This window comes from Balaenoptera physalus, assembly GCF_965194825.1.
Source record: "Balaenoptera physalus genome assembly, chromosome: 10".
Taxonomy (NCBI): Eukaryota; Metazoa; Chordata; class Mammalia; order Artiodactyla; family Balaenopteridae; genus Balaenoptera; species Balaenoptera physalus.
In genome coordinates this window covers 88,885,029-88,901,918 of record NC_138889.1, presented here as the reverse complement: position 1 = coordinate 88,901,918, position 16,890 = coordinate 88,885,029, and the positions used below count along the sequence as shown (strand labels likewise).

Sequence of the window (16,890 nt, the reverse complement as noted above, 5' to 3'; positions counted from 1 at the left end):
GGTTTAGAAATGCCAAACGCATTTACAAAGAGACAGAGGTAAGGTTCTGAAGATGGGGGCTGAAGATGCAGGTCTGTCACCGGATGGCTCTGTGTCTTGGGAAGTGACAAACTTCTGAGCCCGACCTTAAGTATAAGCCCCTTCCCACCTCCCACCTCCTGAACAGGCACACTGTGAAAAATCAAATGAACCCGTGTGAAAAGCTGTCCCAGTTCCTAGCGTTAAGCATTCTTACCCAGAAGGAAAGAGCTTCCCCGAGTCTGGGTTCAGTACTAAGAGGAGGAGAGTGCACAGTGGTGGCTTTAAGCTGCCATGTGGGTCAGCATCACCTGGGAGCTAAGACAGCTTCCTGGGCCCCACCCCAAGCCTGGGGTTCAGGAGGTCTGGGGCAGCGGTCAAGAGTCTCCAGGTGAGGCGGATGCTGCTGATCCGAGGGCCTCAGTGTCAGCTGGAGAAAGAGAAGCTTCTCCAAAACCAGAAAGGAACTCTGCTGCTACTGCTCAGAGAGCCCAGACCACAAGACAGCTCTTGGTGATACTCCTGAAGACCCAGAGAGTGGCCCTCCCCGGAACCAGGAGCTCGGCCAGAAGATGCTTACCTCACTGCTGACAGTGTGAATTTCTTGTGAGGGCTCCAGGACCTTTTCCTCGAGACAAGGGAATCTGCCCTCATAGTACATCTGCAGCAGCTGCAGGGCTCGGCTGCCATAGCCCATCTGTGAGCAAACACGGAGGGAAACAGGCAAAGGGAAGAGAGATGTCCTCAGTGTCTACACCACTTCTACGCCCCTGTATTGCTTCTAGAAAGCCTTCACTCCAGGTCAAACTGCACTTCGCAAAGAGAACCAATGAAACCCCTCAACAAGGTCAAAGCAGAGACCCTTAAGACCTAGCGTGGCATGACCCTCACTCTCGCACTGTCCAGCCCGTCAAGAACATGAGGATGGCTGAGCATGCTTTCTGGTCCACGGATCAGTGAGCTCAGAACCGATGACTCTACAGCTAACTCCTCGGTGAGGACTTCTAAGATGGGAGGTAACTACGGGAAGGAGATCTGGTTCACAAGTCCCCTGTCCTCACAAAGAGTGAGCACATACAATCACCCTGCCCGCCCACCCCCAGCCCCGGGCAAACCGTCCACAGCAGAGGGGGACCTGGATCTGCTACTCCTTGACCAGCTTCCTATTTAAACAACCGCGGACACCTGCCCTGACGAGCGGCCAGCAACACGGCCGCAGCTAATTACAGCACACACGAGGACACGTTACCGCTTGATAATCTGGGTGAACAGCAATGCGAACCACTCTTCCACCCGAAAGGCCGCCAAAGTCTGGGTCTTGGAACTATGGGGGGAGACACAAGCCGGTAACTAAGCAACAAAAGACAGCCTCCAGCACCGCCAGCTTCACTCGCTCAGACACACCAGGAAAAGCACATCACCTGTTCCGACACTGTCCATGGAATCAGGTCCCCCGAAGCCTTCTTGCCTCGAGACAGGCTGTTCAAGATGGACTGGCGAGAAATCTCCCCCTCGAGGCACACCTGTTGGGGAAGCAGGACAGTGCAGACAGAAAGGCCGGCTCCAGGCTCAGAGCCACTCCCAGAACCTCACCAGCACTCTGCCCTTGCTCTGACTAGGCTGGCTGTTTCCACTCCAGCGCACGCTTAACCCTGTAACCGACTCATCCGTTTCCAAGAGAAGTTTCATGACTGTGTCCCCTGGGCATCCTGACACCGTCACTAAGAAGGCAGAATACGGACATCCTCCTGGCCCAGAGAGCAAAACCACACTAGAAGAGGGTCTCCACACATGGTGTACATGTGAGCTCATCAATTAAGACTCAGGATGCTCACGCGGCTCTCTACAGAACTGTGCAGTCAGTGACTCCAGGGTCTAACAGGAGGATGGTTAAACACAGTACCGTACGTGCATGTCATGAAATACAATGCAGCCTTAAAAATTATGCAGATTATGATTATCTGACACATTGGAAAAAAAACCCAGAATACCAAATACTATGATCGCATGTTTATGAACAGGAAAAATGATAAAGAAATGCATAAGTACAGGCTAGGCATTAAAAACATCTTCCCAATCTGTGTCTTCTAATTTTACAAGTAGCATGTATTGCTTTAGTAATAAAGGAGGAAAACAAAGTTCTGTTTTAGGAGCTGCAAGTCAAAATACAAGTGGCCAGTTCTGATTTTCACCCATCCATGAACAGTGGGGCTTTGGGTTTCTGTCTGGGTGGTAGTTTCCTTTGATGCACGCTAATCGCCTGCCTGGATACACCCAGTCACTAGGCTTGAGACCAGGAATCAACAGCTTCCCCTTCTGCGCTGCGGTTACCGAGCCACTAATCCTTGATGCCTATGTGGGTCCCAAAATCAATGCCACAAGGACACCTCAGCTTCTGTACCTGGATGACAGCAAGCACTTCAGGAAGGGCATTCTGGGTGGGGGGCACGGGAGGCAGGAGGCAGAAGAGGTGGTGAGCAGGTGCATCAGAAAGCATCTGGAGATCGCTGGGAGAGTTCTGTGGGGCACCAACACGGTCAGTGAGAAGCACTCCTCATCCTGTCCTCACTCGAGAGGCTACTCCACAGTCATGACTGGAGAACTGCCTTCCCCAGAGCCAAGTGATGTGCTGAAACCCGTCAAAGCGCCTTTCCAGCATCTTGGCCAGCCAGCCTGAGACCCTCCGTAAGGGCTTAAGTGGGACTTGAGCCTCCAACGTTTGCTCTCACCTCACCACGAGTGCTGAGGCTGCAGAGCCGGAGCAGAGACCTGCTTAGTTAGTGCTATATACTTCACAGCTGGGAAGTGAACTTCTTCGTGATAAGAGGCTGCTATTTCAAGAAAACCTCTCACCACTTCTAACACCAACCCTGCAGCTTTCCGTTTAAAGGGTGTTCATAGAAAAGCTACCTAGACACTCAAAAAGTGTCCTTTCCAATGTGCCTTTTTAAGACTTTCAAATATTCCAAATTCTCATTCACTGCTCCTTAGAAACAGCCCAGGGGTATAAGGCTGGTCTCAGGTCAAAGAGCAGCCCCCGGATTACAACTGCTATGTCATCTCAGCCCATCCATTTAGCCACCAGGCAAGAAATGTAAGTACCCCTTTTAAATGGGCAAAACTTTCCACCCTCTCCAGCTACCACACATGGAGCTACATGCAGAAATCTCACACTCTGTATGCAAAGCTGGAGCCCACAACAAACCTGAACAAAAATGGGAAATGCAACCCCTCCAGCAGGACCCCTGGACCTTGCCAACATCAGGACGTTCAAGTCCCAGTGGAATGGTCACCTGAGCCACTGGGTAACAAAACATGCAAAAAGCCGAGTCAAAAGGCACTGCCCAGTGCTGGAATTCACTGCTAAAGTTCACCCGAGGGCTAGCTGCAGTTACCTTGTAATGAGAAGCCACGTAGAGGGCCATAAGCCGTTGGAGGAAAACCTCAGAGGCTTTGTGGTAGCAAAAGAGCGTATCTCTATTAACATAGTAGCTGGATCTGGAGTTAAGTAACCAAAGCAAATCAAAGAGAAGCCAAAACAGGACACACTACTTCCAAGGGTCACCTGGATATGCGGGTTTCCCTCAACCTGGGAAGAGGAGCCCCTGGTTCTGAGCAGAAACACATTAGGGAGGAAAAGAAGGGAAATCAACAGCATTGAACGTTCCCCTCTCCCTAGAGCAGCAGCCTATGAAGCAAAGGGCCAAAACCCTTTGTTCAACTCTTCCATTGTCCCCTCTCCCTTTCACAGGGCAAATGGAACCCAGGAGGATACAGCTCACAGGCTTCAGGCAAGGGGCAGCCAGAGATGATTCGAGTGATGTTGAGGCAATCCAGGCACAGCAGGTCGTTCAGCCACTTCTCTACTGCGTCCCCAGGGGCGTATCGGATCGACTCGTGCAGGGAAACCTCATGCAGGGTTCGCGCTGTTCCCCGCAAAACACACACACACAGTGAGGAACAACTAGTAAATACTTTTTGTCCAGAAGAGCAAGGCAAATGTTCTACTTTATCTCTGTCACATGGTGCTCACAAAATATGGCTCAAGAATTTAAAGCCAGTGGTTTTAAATTGTTCTGGTGGATGTTCAACTTGCCTCGACACCAATCCCAAGGGGATCTCTCTAAGTCAATGCAACCAATGCCCTGAGATGGTGACAAACAGGAGTCTAGCCACCAGAAGGCCCAGGTCAGCCTCCCATCTGGTCACTGGTTTGCTGTTCCTCAGAGAAAAGCAACTTCACCTCTTGGGGACTCAACCTCTCTGCCTGATGGTCAGAAGGTCTGTTACCGCCCATGAGGTCATGAGGGGAAGGGTCCCGCAGGAGAGTGTGAAGTGACTTGCTGTGCACTGCAGGCGCATTCAGAGCTCCAGGGGTACCTGATGCCAGTCTGGCGGTCGTCGTGGTCTTGTTCTCAGCGGTGGTGCTGACCTGGCTCTGGGCACTCTGTTGACGGAGCTGCTGAATTAGCTTGAGGGACAGAGACCGGCCAGTGCCCTCGTAGCTAGGAGCAAAAGCAAAGGTAATCAGGCATGAGGTCCCAAATCAACTCTCTAGGAGGGGACAGAGAACTACTTTCCTCATCCTAATGAAACACCAGACTCCTGTTGGCCAAGGACAGCCCTGTCACTTCTGAACTTCCATGCCCAAAGGAGGCAGGGCTGCATGGTGGCTCACCTCTGGGCCTGGGCTCAAGTCCTGGCATGTCCATTTAGTACCTCTGGACAAGGAACCCAACCCCTTTTAGCCTCCTCCTCAAAAGGGGACTATTCCACACATCTCACAGGACTGTACTGTGAACTAAAAAATAAGGACTGAGAAGATGATGTGAATAAAGCATTTAGCATAATGGAACTGGAACACAGGTAAATGGCCAATTAATAAGAGCTGCTATTAGAAGTTCCATGCTTGAAAAAATGAACAGAGAGCATTTCCAGTTTGGAAAAATTAAGATTAAACAAATCCACCACCCAAGTAACTTTTCTCATTACTACTTTCATTTAAAAGATGACGTGAAGAAGTAACAAAAAATTTGGGGAAAAGAAATCATCTATAATCTGATCACTGAACCAGCTCTTTTCAATTGTTATTTCCTCCTTGTCTTTGGTCACAAGCACACATGACCACAGGGTGCAGACTGCTCAGCGGGTTTTTTTAATTTTCAGTTTTACACTGTTTCATAGTATTCATTATCATAAATGAGGATACTGTATAAATACTTCCTCTAACTCAAATACTACTTTTAAAGAATGATCAAAAAATTAAATTTTGAAGTGCTTTATTCCTCCTGCCTGCCCCATATAACAAAGCATTCTCAAAGGAATTCCATTTACTTATTTAAAAAAAAAAAAAAAAAGAGTAAGCACAAGCAACAAAGCTAAAAAAATATTTGTGCTTCAAAAAACATTATCAAGAAAGTGGAATTTCTTGAGTGGGAGAAAGTTTTTGAGTGGGAGAAAATTTTTGTAAATCATGTATATGAGACTTGTATCTAGACTATATAAGGAACCCTTCCATACAACTCAATAATAAGTAAGACAACTCAGTTAGAAAAATGAGCAGAGGATCTGAATAGATACTTCTCCAAAGAAGAGAAATAATGGCCAATAAGCATATAAGATGCCCCACGTCATCAGCCATCAGGGAAATGCAAAGGAAGACCACATGAGACACCATTTCATGCTCATTAGGTTGGCTATACTCAAAAAGACATAAATGCTCGCAAGGATATGGAAAAACTGGAACCCTCACACACTGCGATAGGAATGTAAAATGGTACAGCCGCTTAGGAAAACAATCTGGCAGTTCCCTAACAGTTAAACAGAAAGTTATCATTTGACCCACTAGTTCCACTTCTAGGTATACACCCGAGAGAACAGAAAACGTGTCTGCACAAAAACCTGTACATGAATGTTGACAGCAGCATTACTGCTACTAGCCAAAAGAGAGAAAAAACCCAAATGACCATCAAAAAGATGAATGGAAAAACAAAATGTGCATAAACATACAATGGAATATTATTTGGCCATAAAAAGGAATGAAGTACTGATACAAGCTACACGGATGAACCTTGAAAACATTATGGTTAGTGAAAGAAGCCAGTCACAAAAGACCACACATTCCAAGATTCCACTTATATAAAGTGCCCAGAATAGGCAAATCCATAGATACAGAAAGTTGATTAGTGGTTGCCTAGAACTGGGGGATAGGAAGGAATTGGAGGATGTTAATTAAAGGATATGGGGTTTCTTTCTGGGGTAATGAAAATGTTTTAAAACTGACTGTGGTGATGGTTGCACAACTCTATGAATATACTAAAAATCACTGAATTATACACTTTAAATATATCTCAATAAAGCAGTTATCACAAAAAAGTAAAACCCATTTTATTTAACTGTTTTCAGTATAAGCAAAGCAGTCAAATAATAAATCTATAATATAGAATTATCTCTTCAAGATGTGACTTCCATATAGAAATCTTTTCATTATTGAAGATATGTATATACTGACCAGGAAAGATTTCCCAGTATATTCTTTTTTTTTTTTTTTTTGGCCATGCTGCACGGCTTGCGGGATCTTAGTTCCCCAACCAGGGATCAAACCCAGGCCCCCAGAAGTGGAAGCTCGGAGTCCTAACCGCTGGACTGCCAGGGAATTCCCAGTATATTCTTTACATAAAAAAGCAAATTCAAAACATTATGAAAACTATGTTCTTATTCAAAATGAAAAAGTTAAATAAATGCACAGAAAATGTACACCAAAATTCTAACAGAAGCTGTCTCTATATGGTCAGATCACCGGTGATTTTTCTTTTTGCTTACCTTACCTTTCTAGCTTTTCTATAGCAAACAAGAACTAAATATTTCAAAATTTTAAAAAAGCTCTCGAGCCTGCTTTCTTATGATAACTATACAGTTACTTTAATATTATATTTGCACATAACCCTCAGACATAAGACACTGGTATTGCCATCCATGTGCCCTTTAGAACTTCATCAGGCCTACGGACAGAAGGAGACACTCATCAGCTGGGTTATGAAGTTCTTCAGTCTGGTGCTGCCTGTTCTGGTGGGCCGTAGCTCAGACCAGAAGTGAGCTATAGTTTACTACGAAGGGGCCAGCTGCCAAGGAGAAGGCCGAGGAGAGAGTGCAGCAGAGCCCCAAAGACTCAAACTTCAGGAATCAGCCCTACCCACCCAGGCCCAGGTCACATTCGTTAAATGCTATCTAACTGGCAAAACCTACAATGGGAGCAACGGCTCCTGCCCGAGGTGCCTCACCCGTTGATGGTGGATGCCATGAACACAAGGTAGGGGCCCAGAAGGCTCTTCACCAGGGGGAGGGGGATGGCAGCAGCTTCATCGATCACAACAAGTTCAGCCTGGCCCAGTTTCACAGCATCTGCAGGATGTATATACTGCCGGAAAGAAAAATTTATATTATTAGCTTGGCCACCTGATACCATGGCTGTGATCACTAGTGAGTCACCATCAAGGCCTCTCTTTACTCTCTCTCCCCTGTCCCATTTCTTCTTTCTCTCGTTCCTCCTTCTCGCTCTTCCCTGGCAGGGCAAAGCTGGGATGGGCTTAAAGTCAGACGCCTGGGTCCAAACAGGTCGACCACTGACTGTGTGGCCCTGGGCAGGTCACTTCATCTCAGCACCTCAGATTCCTCTCCAGAAAACGGAGGAAATACCTGGTGGCTGCTTGAGAAAAAAATTAGGTAAACCTGTAAAAATGCCCTACCTGGGACCTGGCTGAGTGATAGGTGGTGCCTCCCTTTCTCTCCTCTCTCCCTTCTCAGGCTTCTCCCCAGCCTCACTCTGGCCAGTAGGCCAGAGGCAAGCTTGGCCCCAGCAATGGCTAAAGGGGAGGATGTCAGGTTTCTCAAGCATCTCCTACACTCTGCGTACTGTGTGTCCTGCTTTGACAACGTCAATATAAAGCCCAGGTCCCCCTGCACTGGTGGGGACACTTCTAAGACTTATAACCTTCTTATACCCGTGTGCGTATAAACAACCCTTTCAGTTCCTACAGGGGTTCCTGCTCTTTTTAAAGTTTGCAAAAGTCTATGAAGAGGTATTTTTACAGGAGAGGAAACCTGAATAGCCAACTAACATAAACAAAGGTACTCAACCTCACTAGTAATCAGCACGATGCTGAAGACAACAAGGAGACCCCCACTTCACACGCAGACAGGCAAAACTTAAATAGCAGTAAAACACCCAGTGTTCGTGAGGACGTGGGGAAACAAAAACTCAAGAAAGTGCTGGGGTGAAGGTAAATATGTACAAACACCTTAAAGGAGAATTTCGCAAAATCCGAGAAAGATGGAAATCTACGCATACCCTAAGACCCAACAATTCCAATTCTAGAAACATATAAATAAACTGTAATGTGCTCATATAGTGCTTAAAAATGAATCAACCAGATCTACAAGCTTCAATCTGGACCAACTTGAAAACAAATGTTGAGTGAAAAAAGGCAAGCTGAAAAAAGGCAAGTATAGTATGTTACCATTTATGGATACATAATTATGTAGTGAAATATAAACGCATGAATTGAAATGAAACACACCAGGGACTTCCCTGGTGGCACAGTGGTTAAGAATCCGCCTGCCAATGCAGGGGACACGGGTTCGAGCCCTGGTCCAGGAAGATCCCACATGCCGCGGAGCAACTAAGCCCATGCGCCACAACTACTGAGCCTGCGCCCTAGAGCCCGCATGCCACAACTACTGAAGCCCGCGCGCCTAGAGTCTGTGCTCCGCAACAAGAGAAGCCACTGCAATGAGAAGCCCGTGCACCGCAATGGGAAGCCCGCTCGCCACAACTAGAGAAAGCCTGCGTGCAGCGATGAAGACCCAGCCCAGCCAAAAATAAATAAATAAATTTATAAAAAAAAAAAGAAAAAGAAAGGAAACACACCAATCTCAGAGCACAGTCTGGGGAGTGACAGAAGGGAATGGATGGGGAAGGGTACAAGAGGGACTTCAACCGTGTCTGTGAGGTTTCAGATCTTTAAAACAAAAATATGAGTGGCTTTTTAAACATGAAACAAACACAGCAAAGAGCAAAACATCAGCATTTCTTAAGCCTGAGTGCTGGGCACTTGAGTGTTATCTTATTTTGGTCTCTGTGCTTTCCTGTAGTTTTCAAGTATTCCATTACAGGTGAGATTTTTTAACTGCTTTGCTGGAAGCTGATGGGTCAGGAGGCAGAGACCCCACTCATTTCCAACAGCAGGATACATGTTCTCAGTAGGGCCCCACATCTTGGATCCTTACAGAGAAAAACTAAACAAGCACCTCATAAAAGCAGCAGAAAGCAGGCCCCTGGAGAGGCACAGCCAACTTTAATTTAATACTCTTCTATATCGCAATTTCCAGCAAGAAAGAAGAGGTCTCAAAGGGACACAAATGTAGCCTCATAAAGTCAGGTCACCTCTTCTGCACTTCAACTCCAGTCTGGAGACAAAAGGACTCTGGTAATACGAGAAGGTCTCTGATGACAGATCCAAGGAGCGGCGAGGGCTGAGCCAGGCATTTCACGGAAAGGTTTTCCCTCTTTGGCTTGTGTATTTTTCTTGAGTTTTAACAGATCTCTGTATTCTCACGGCCTGCAGCCTGCCCCTCACCCCGCCCTACCCCAACATTGGACTTTCTTCTCCGCAGCTGAGAGAACCAGGCCAAAGTAGGAAGAAACGCACAGAAAGAAGAGAGTCTAGAAAGAGACCTAGCTAGAAAAAAATTAAGGTCCTTGAGGGAAAAAGGCACAAACACTGAACCTTATTTATAACCTGGATCCTTGACAAAAGGTATACCTCCTTGACAGACATATACAAATGCCTCACAGGCATAAATGTCAAGGGCGTAAAGTGCCAAGTTGACCTGGCCCACTTCCCACCCCAACCCAACTCCAAAAGTGATCAATAACCTGCTCCATTAGGAGCCCACGGGCCTCCATCCCTTCTGCAAGCCTGTCATGATTTAACAAAATTGTAGCCTTTGGACAAGTACAGACCATTCAGGCTTACAGAGCACTGGAGATTCACAGAGCTTTCGGGGAAACACTGTTTAAAAAGGAAAATAGGCCACTGGCTAAACCACAAAGATTCAGAGTACATTTTACGAAGAACTTTTCTTCTTTTAAATGGTGAGGTTATTGTCCTCGCTACAGATGCATCATTTCAAAACCTGCTGTAACTAAGCAAAATTAGAAATGATGTCGGAAAAAATGATTTTATTTCTCTTAGCTGATTAGCATACTTACAATCCTACTCACTCAATTTTCAAGGGACAAAACTACAACTTTCCCATCTGGCTACATACACTTGGTAGTCTGCTTGAATGTTTTTCTTTAGAAGAGGCTGAAAATCTGGAACACGTTTACCGTAAAACAACAATGCTGTCTAAAAGATATGCAATTACACAGCACATAAAACAACTATAAAAAGAGACGTCTTAGAGCATTTATATACAGCAGGACACTGGCCCCACGTGGCAGGGTTTTAGAACAAGCCTCACCTGAATGGTCTGTCTGTGTTCCCGGAATATGTTCACTCTGATCACTGCTTTGTTAAATTCAGGATTTAGAGACTGAATGATCTCATAATCCAGATGCTCCTAATAGGGAAAGAGCCAAACCAATGCCAAACGTCAGAAACAGGCTTTAGAAACTAAATATTAAGAAAGTTTGCATTCTAAAGACTTCACCTGGATTTATACTCAGCATGGAATCAAAATAAGCTCTTATCCTAATTTCCTACCTGATACTGCAGAGCATCAAATCCTTTAAATACAAATTCAAACAGAGTGTGGAGGTTATCCGGGCTCGGAGAGGTAACAAAGATATTGGAGTACCTGTTGAACAAAAGGAGGATTTTTTTTTTTAAAGTAATTAGGAAATCTAAGAAATGTTTAGAGAACTTAAAAAAAGAAAACATTTTTGTTTGCCCCTGTTACACAGGGGATAACCAGAGACGGTGGCAGAAAAAAAATCAGGACACACGTTTTGGGGAGGAAAAGTAAAGCAACTCCAGACCTGAGGGTATTCTTCCTCCCAACCTAATGAAAACGCATTACCAGTTTGAAGGCAGCACATCCCAGCAATCAGCTACCAGCATCTGTGAAAGCACCCTGCTGAGGGCACTGTGGGGACCGCTCCCTCAGCGCCAGGGCCGGCACGCGGCTCCCCAGTCCTGCGCCCTGGGACGAGAGAGGGCTTCACTCTCATCACTAGCTGTGCTGCGAGGGTTTCAAACCGTGAAGCCAAAGTGCTCAGCTGCGCTCAGGCTAAGGCCACAGTTAACCTCTGAGGGATCCTTGTTCAATGTAAAGGACGCTAATGGTGGCGGGGCTGAGTGGTACTGCTGGAGCAGCAAGAGAAACAAAGGACTAGGAGTCAGGAGCCGAGTTCAGCCCCAGCACTACCAGCACTGACCTGGGGGGGGGGTCTTGGGTGAGCCACTGAAACTCCCTGAGCCTGGGTTTATCCATCTATGAAACGCTAACATTGTTAATTAGGAGCACCAAGGAAGATAATGCATATAGGACATGGTAAATTCTAGGTCCATCCTTTATGTCTGTGAAGCTGGAAGTGCATGCTCTCCTGGCAGTTGCAGAAGTCCTCCGCCCAGGACAAAAGAATGCAAAGGAACGTCACACTCAAAGGCAGCTCCTCAGAAGCAAACAAGATTTTCTACTGATCAAAATCATTAAAATGTCAAACTTGTACTTTTCTAAGTCAGCAGAGCTGGTCATATACATGCTCATCTCCTGAGAGTTTTTAAGTTTCTTACCCCCATTTCTTTGCTCTTGTGTGTTTGTTCAACTCTAAATAGTGAGTTGGCCCTGGCGTGTGTCTGTGTGTGCATGCACACATATATGTGCACCTTTGGGGGTTTGGGGGAAACAGCATTGCTCTTTCTAGACAGGAACCCAAGATCTAGAGAAATCACATAGGAGCCTGCTCAGACCCAGGAGACCCAGCTTCCCTGTCCCCTGACCCCCTACTCCTGCACACTGCTCCCTCAGAGCTCAGAGTGCCTAAACATGGGGACCCCCTTACCCAAAAGCCACTGCCCCAGCAATAGCCAATCCCAGGGCTGCAGATTTTCCCCTTCCTCGGGCAGCTGTGAGCACGACAGTACTCCTCAGGGTCTTTTCCGAGATCCCCTCAATGAATTTCAAGACAGCTTTGGCCTGTGGAAAGAGAAACATATTAGGTGAGCTTTGAGAAAGGTCAAGGTCCAGCCATCTACCACTATCGCCACGGAGAATTCAGGTTGATGCCTAGGCTAACTCGGGGGCGGAGGGGCTGCAGGGGAGTTCTTACTGGCCAGAAAGCAAGGCCCAGGACCTGGACTCTCACTCCCTTAATCGTCTCCTCTGGGTCTCAAGGCTCTAAACACCAACTAGGTGCTGATAACCCCCAAGTTCACACCTCCATCCAGACCTCTTCCCCGCACAACAGACTCTTCTATACACGCAACTGCCCCTGCTCTGCCCTCCACCTGTACATCTAATAGACATCTCACACTGAACACCTAACATCCCCCCCAATCCTCCCCCACCTACGATCTTCCCCAGCTCAGCTAACTGTCCAATTGTTTAGGCCAAAAGTCTTCTCCATTTTCTCCCATACCTGATTCATCAGCAAATCCTGTCCATACGTCCTTCAAAACATAAAAATTCTACATTCCTCACCATCCTCCTCCTCCACCACTCTGGTCAAAGCCACCACCCTGTCCCGCCGCCATTACTACAGGAGCCTCCTCATCAGTCCTGCTCCCACCTTCGTTCCCCTACAACCCAGACTCAACACAGCACAAGGCGATCCTGTTAAAATTAAGGCTGGCTTCCAGAAGCACAAGAATTCCTTCAACTGGATAAATAATTTGTGTATTTGTTTAAAAAGAAAAAACATGAGGGTTTCCCTGGTGGCACAGTGGTTGAGAATCCGCCTGCCAATGCAGGGGACACGGGTTCGAGCCCTGGTCTGGGAAGATCCCACGTGCCACAGAGCAACTAGGCCCGTGAGCCACAACTACTGAGCCTGCGCGTCTGGAGCCTGTGCTCCGCAACAAGAGAGGCCGCGATAGTGAGAGGCCCGTGCACCGCGATGAAGAGTGGCCCCCGCTTGCCGCAACTAGAGAAAGCCCTCGCACAGAAACGAAAACACAACACAGCCATAAATAAATAAATAAATAAATTTTTTTAAAAAAAGAAAAAACATGATAACTGGGATTAAATAAATAAAGCAAGCCTGGGGATCCCTCTGACAGCTGTGCGGAGACCATAAGCATAAAACTCTCTGCTGGCCCCCATCGCTAACAGAGTAAGTGCCAAGCCCTCCCAGGGGCCTGCATGGCCTGCACGGTCTGACCTCCGTCGTCTCCTCCTACCCTCACCCACTCGCTCTGCTTCAGCCCACTCAGCCTCCTTGTGAGTCCCCGAGCGCACCAGGAGAACCTACCTTAGGCCTGTGTACCTGGTGACCCTCCGCCGGGAGTACTCTCCCTGCAGAGAGCCACGTGGCTCATTTTCTCAACTCCTGCAAGCCCACGCAAAGGGCACCTGCTCAACCAGGCCCCCTCTGACCACGACACGGAGACCCGCAGCACCCCTCCCTCCTCCTGGCACTCCCCATCCCTCCTCGCTGCTCTTCATGTTTCCCCACCTACGCAGCACCTTCTACTACAATACGTGGTTTGCTTATTTCCTTGATTCCCTGTCTTCCTCATCCCACCAGAATGTAAGCCCCATAAAGCAGGTGTGTCCCTCTTGTTTACTGCTGAGCCTCTGCCTAGAGGAGTGTCAGTGGCACTTAATGAGAAGAGGGACCACAACACTACTCAGGGGCCAGCCTCTGCTCCCCACGGGGGAACAGGCCACTGAGACTGGGAAGAAGGCCGGATGGTCCAGCCTGGCCTGCCTGGTCCTGAAGAAGCTGCCTTACATGACTGGGCATGGACACTCAGAAGATACTGATAAGACGCAGTCCCAGGCGGAAGGAAGGGAAGGAAGGGGAGGGGCTTCAGGAAGCCAGAGTCTCTCCAGATGGAAACACTCAGAGGGGATCCAGGTCCTACTCGCCTTAACTTGGCCTTGGCTGAACACTGTATTTTATCCTCTTGCTGTTTGCTTTAGAGTAGAAAAGTGAAGAACTCTGATAAAACATAAGTGGCAAAATCCACAAACATAATAAAAGGGTATGAAATCTGGACTAAAAATGCACTCTAAAATAATATTCTAAAATGAAAAACCAATACAAAAAAGCAGAGTGGTTTATAAAAACAAACAAAACAACCAGTAATTATATGAAAACAGTGCCTGCTTCTCTCATAACTAAAGTAACAACAAATTGAAACAATGATCCTACGTTCCCATATCAGATTCGTAAAGACATACGAATTTAACAATACCCAGTGTTGGCAAGACTGCAGAGAAAAAGGCCTTTTCATACACAGTGCGGGTTCCATAACCTCGCATGACACCCGTTTTAATGCACACATACTCTACCCCGGCAATTCTCCTGTTAAATTATCCTAGAGACAGTGCCCACAAATGTATCTGTAAGAGTGTCCTAACAGCATTACTTATAATAGCAAAAAAGCTGGAATCAAGCCAACTGTCTAATGGGGACCACCTTCCCTTTGCACACTTTAAAAATACCCATTTATATGCACAGAAAAAGATCCAAAAGGACACACAATAAACCATTAACAGCAGCTGTCTCTGCAGAGCAGGACAGCCAAGGAGAAACACCACTTTCCATTTTTAATGCACACTTTCCTACTTACTGATTTTTTAAATTATTTTGCCATGGGTCATTTATTTTCTTACAACAATACTACTGTAGTATAGTTTCTCCCTCTTCTGCCCTTTCCCCATCCTCTCTCTCACTCCCTCTCTCTGGTGATAAAGAAGTTACCAGGAAGTGGTTGAAAGCAACCCAGAGCCTGCAGCCTGTGCTGCAGAGAGAGCTGCGTGGTTGGTGATTCTGCTTCCAGCATGGAAAGGGAAACGACCCTACTGGGACTCAGCCCCAAGTGGGCGGCATCACTGCAGCTGTTTTCCATCAGGAGGGAAAAGCCCAGTGCTGAGAGAGGCCTGTGCTGCTTGGCTGGCTCAGGCTGGACCAGAACCCTGAACACACCCGACAGCTTGCAGGCCTCTGGGCCACATGCATTCAGCTCCCATCACCGCCCAGGAACCACCGGAGAAGCCAAGTTTACCGGCCCTGGCCACTTCAGGGAGCACAGAAATGCATCCTGGCAGCTCCCACCCAGCCTGCTGTCTGTACCCACAGATCAGGTACACAGAGGACCCTCACCACAGGGCCCTCATCAGCCCTCACACTGGAGCCTCCAGCTCTCCTCACTTACGAACAAGGCATAAGCAAAAACCTTTATGTCATCAAAACTTAATGAAAATGGGGGCTTCCCTGGTGGTACAGTGGTTAAGAATCCACCTGCCAATGCAGGGGACACGGGTTCGAGCCCTGGTCCGGGAAGATCCCACATGCCACGGAGCAACTAAGCCCGTGTGCCACAACTACTGAGCCTGTGCTCTAGAGCCCGCGAGCCACAAGTACTGAAGCCCGTGAGCCTAGAGGCCGTGTTCTACAACAAGAGAAGCCACCGCAGTGAGAAGCCTGCGCACTGCAACGAAGAGTAGCCCCCGCTCGCCGCAACTAGAGAAAGCCCGCGCGCGACAGCAAAGACCCAACGCAGCCAAAAATAAATTAATTAAAAAAAAAAAAACTTAATGAAAATGAAAGGACACAGGTCCATCACCCTGTGCCTGTGGCGTTCCTCCATAAATGTAACCCATCTCCCACCAACCCCCAGCTCCCTGAACTGTTAACGTGGGGAAGGGGGAGCTCATCCTGGACCTCTGTCGTGAATACATGCTGTTGCTGCGTGCCTGAGTGTGAGCAACAGAAAAGGGCCCTCGCCCACGGAGGAGCCAAGCCTTGTTCTAACTTGGCGTCTGTCACTCTCCGCCTGCTGTCTCTCCCCTCCGCGCCGTGCAGACTGGGCTGGGGATGTTCCGAACACACGCTCACCTGGTCTAGGGTCTTGCAGCAGTCCACCAACACGCCCACAGGCTGGGTGTCCTGCAAGCTCTCCTTCAGCTCCTTCAGCTCCAGATCAGAAGGCCCAAGACTCTCCTCCTACCAGAGAGGAGAGGAGGAGAAGGTTTGCCGCCATGCCGGGAGAGCCAGCACAGAAAACGGAGCCTGCCCCATGTTCCCGGCCCCCGGCAGCTCACCGGGGTCTGGGGAGGTAGGGCCTCAATGCTGGCGGCATGGGAGGAGATGGGCAGGATGTTGAGCTGGTCATCGATGGCAAGACACTTCTTACACGAGGCCAGAGAAAGAATAAACCTGAGGAACAAAACCACAGTCGTGAGGTGCTGAGGGCAATGTCTGCACAACAAGGGAAGGGCTTTTCTTCAGGAAAATCATCTAGCCCCACGTCTCTAAGAAAGCTGGAGAAAGCCAACACCATCATCTGGAGGGCAGTGCCGGATGATTCCCAGCCTCCTTTACGAGGCCCGAACATGCTTTATAGAGCAAACAAGCAAACGGGGAACTCCCTTAAGAGACTGATTACAAGGGCTCCTACTGTGCAGAAGCCCGCTGCTCCAGGGTGCCCCGGCCCTTCCCCCATCCTCCCAGGCTCACCCGTTAGCACTAGGTGTCTCCTTGAATGGGGGACGCCAAAGCCACCCCACATGTGCTCACCAGCCACACAGGGAAACAAACGCATACACAAATGGACTGACCTTCTGCCACAAGGAGGAGAAAATAAAGGAAAGGGTGGAGGGGAAAGCTCCCTCTAGCACTATAATACAAACATTTTTGCG

The 16,890-nt window shown here is 47.9% G+C and overlaps 1 protein-coding gene across 3 annotated transcripts in view; it reads right to left on the bottom strand.

The window, feature by feature from the left end:
* Positions 1-16,890, bottom strand: part of NAT10 (N-acetyltransferase 10) — a 38,875-nt gene that overhangs the window by 12,674 nt on the left and 9,311 nt on the right. For all 3 annotated transcript variants that reach the window (XM_082410425.1, XM_082410426.1, XM_082410427.1), the window contains exons 7-19: positions 16,294-16,408; positions 16,088-16,195; positions 12,086-12,219; positions 10,785-10,878; positions 10,543-10,641; positions 7,299-7,435; positions 4,399-4,523; positions 3,794-3,944; positions 3,414-3,510; positions 2,420-2,536; positions 1,440-1,541; positions 1,268-1,342; positions 599-715 (exon numbers count right to left, since the gene is read on the bottom strand). In XM_082410425.1, the coding sequence (XP_082266551.1) occupies positions 599-715; positions 1,268-1,342; positions 1,440-1,541; positions 2,420-2,536; positions 3,414-3,510; positions 3,794-3,944; positions 4,399-4,523; positions 7,299-7,435; positions 10,543-10,641; positions 10,785-10,878; positions 12,086-12,219; positions 16,088-16,195; positions 16,294-16,408 (1,471 nt within the window). The remainder of the gene's footprint in view (positions 1-598; positions 716-1,267; positions 1,343-1,439; positions 1,542-2,419; positions 2,537-3,413; positions 3,511-3,793; positions 3,945-4,398; positions 4,524-7,298; positions 7,436-10,542; positions 10,642-10,784; positions 10,879-12,085; positions 12,220-16,087; positions 16,196-16,293; positions 16,409-16,890) is intronic.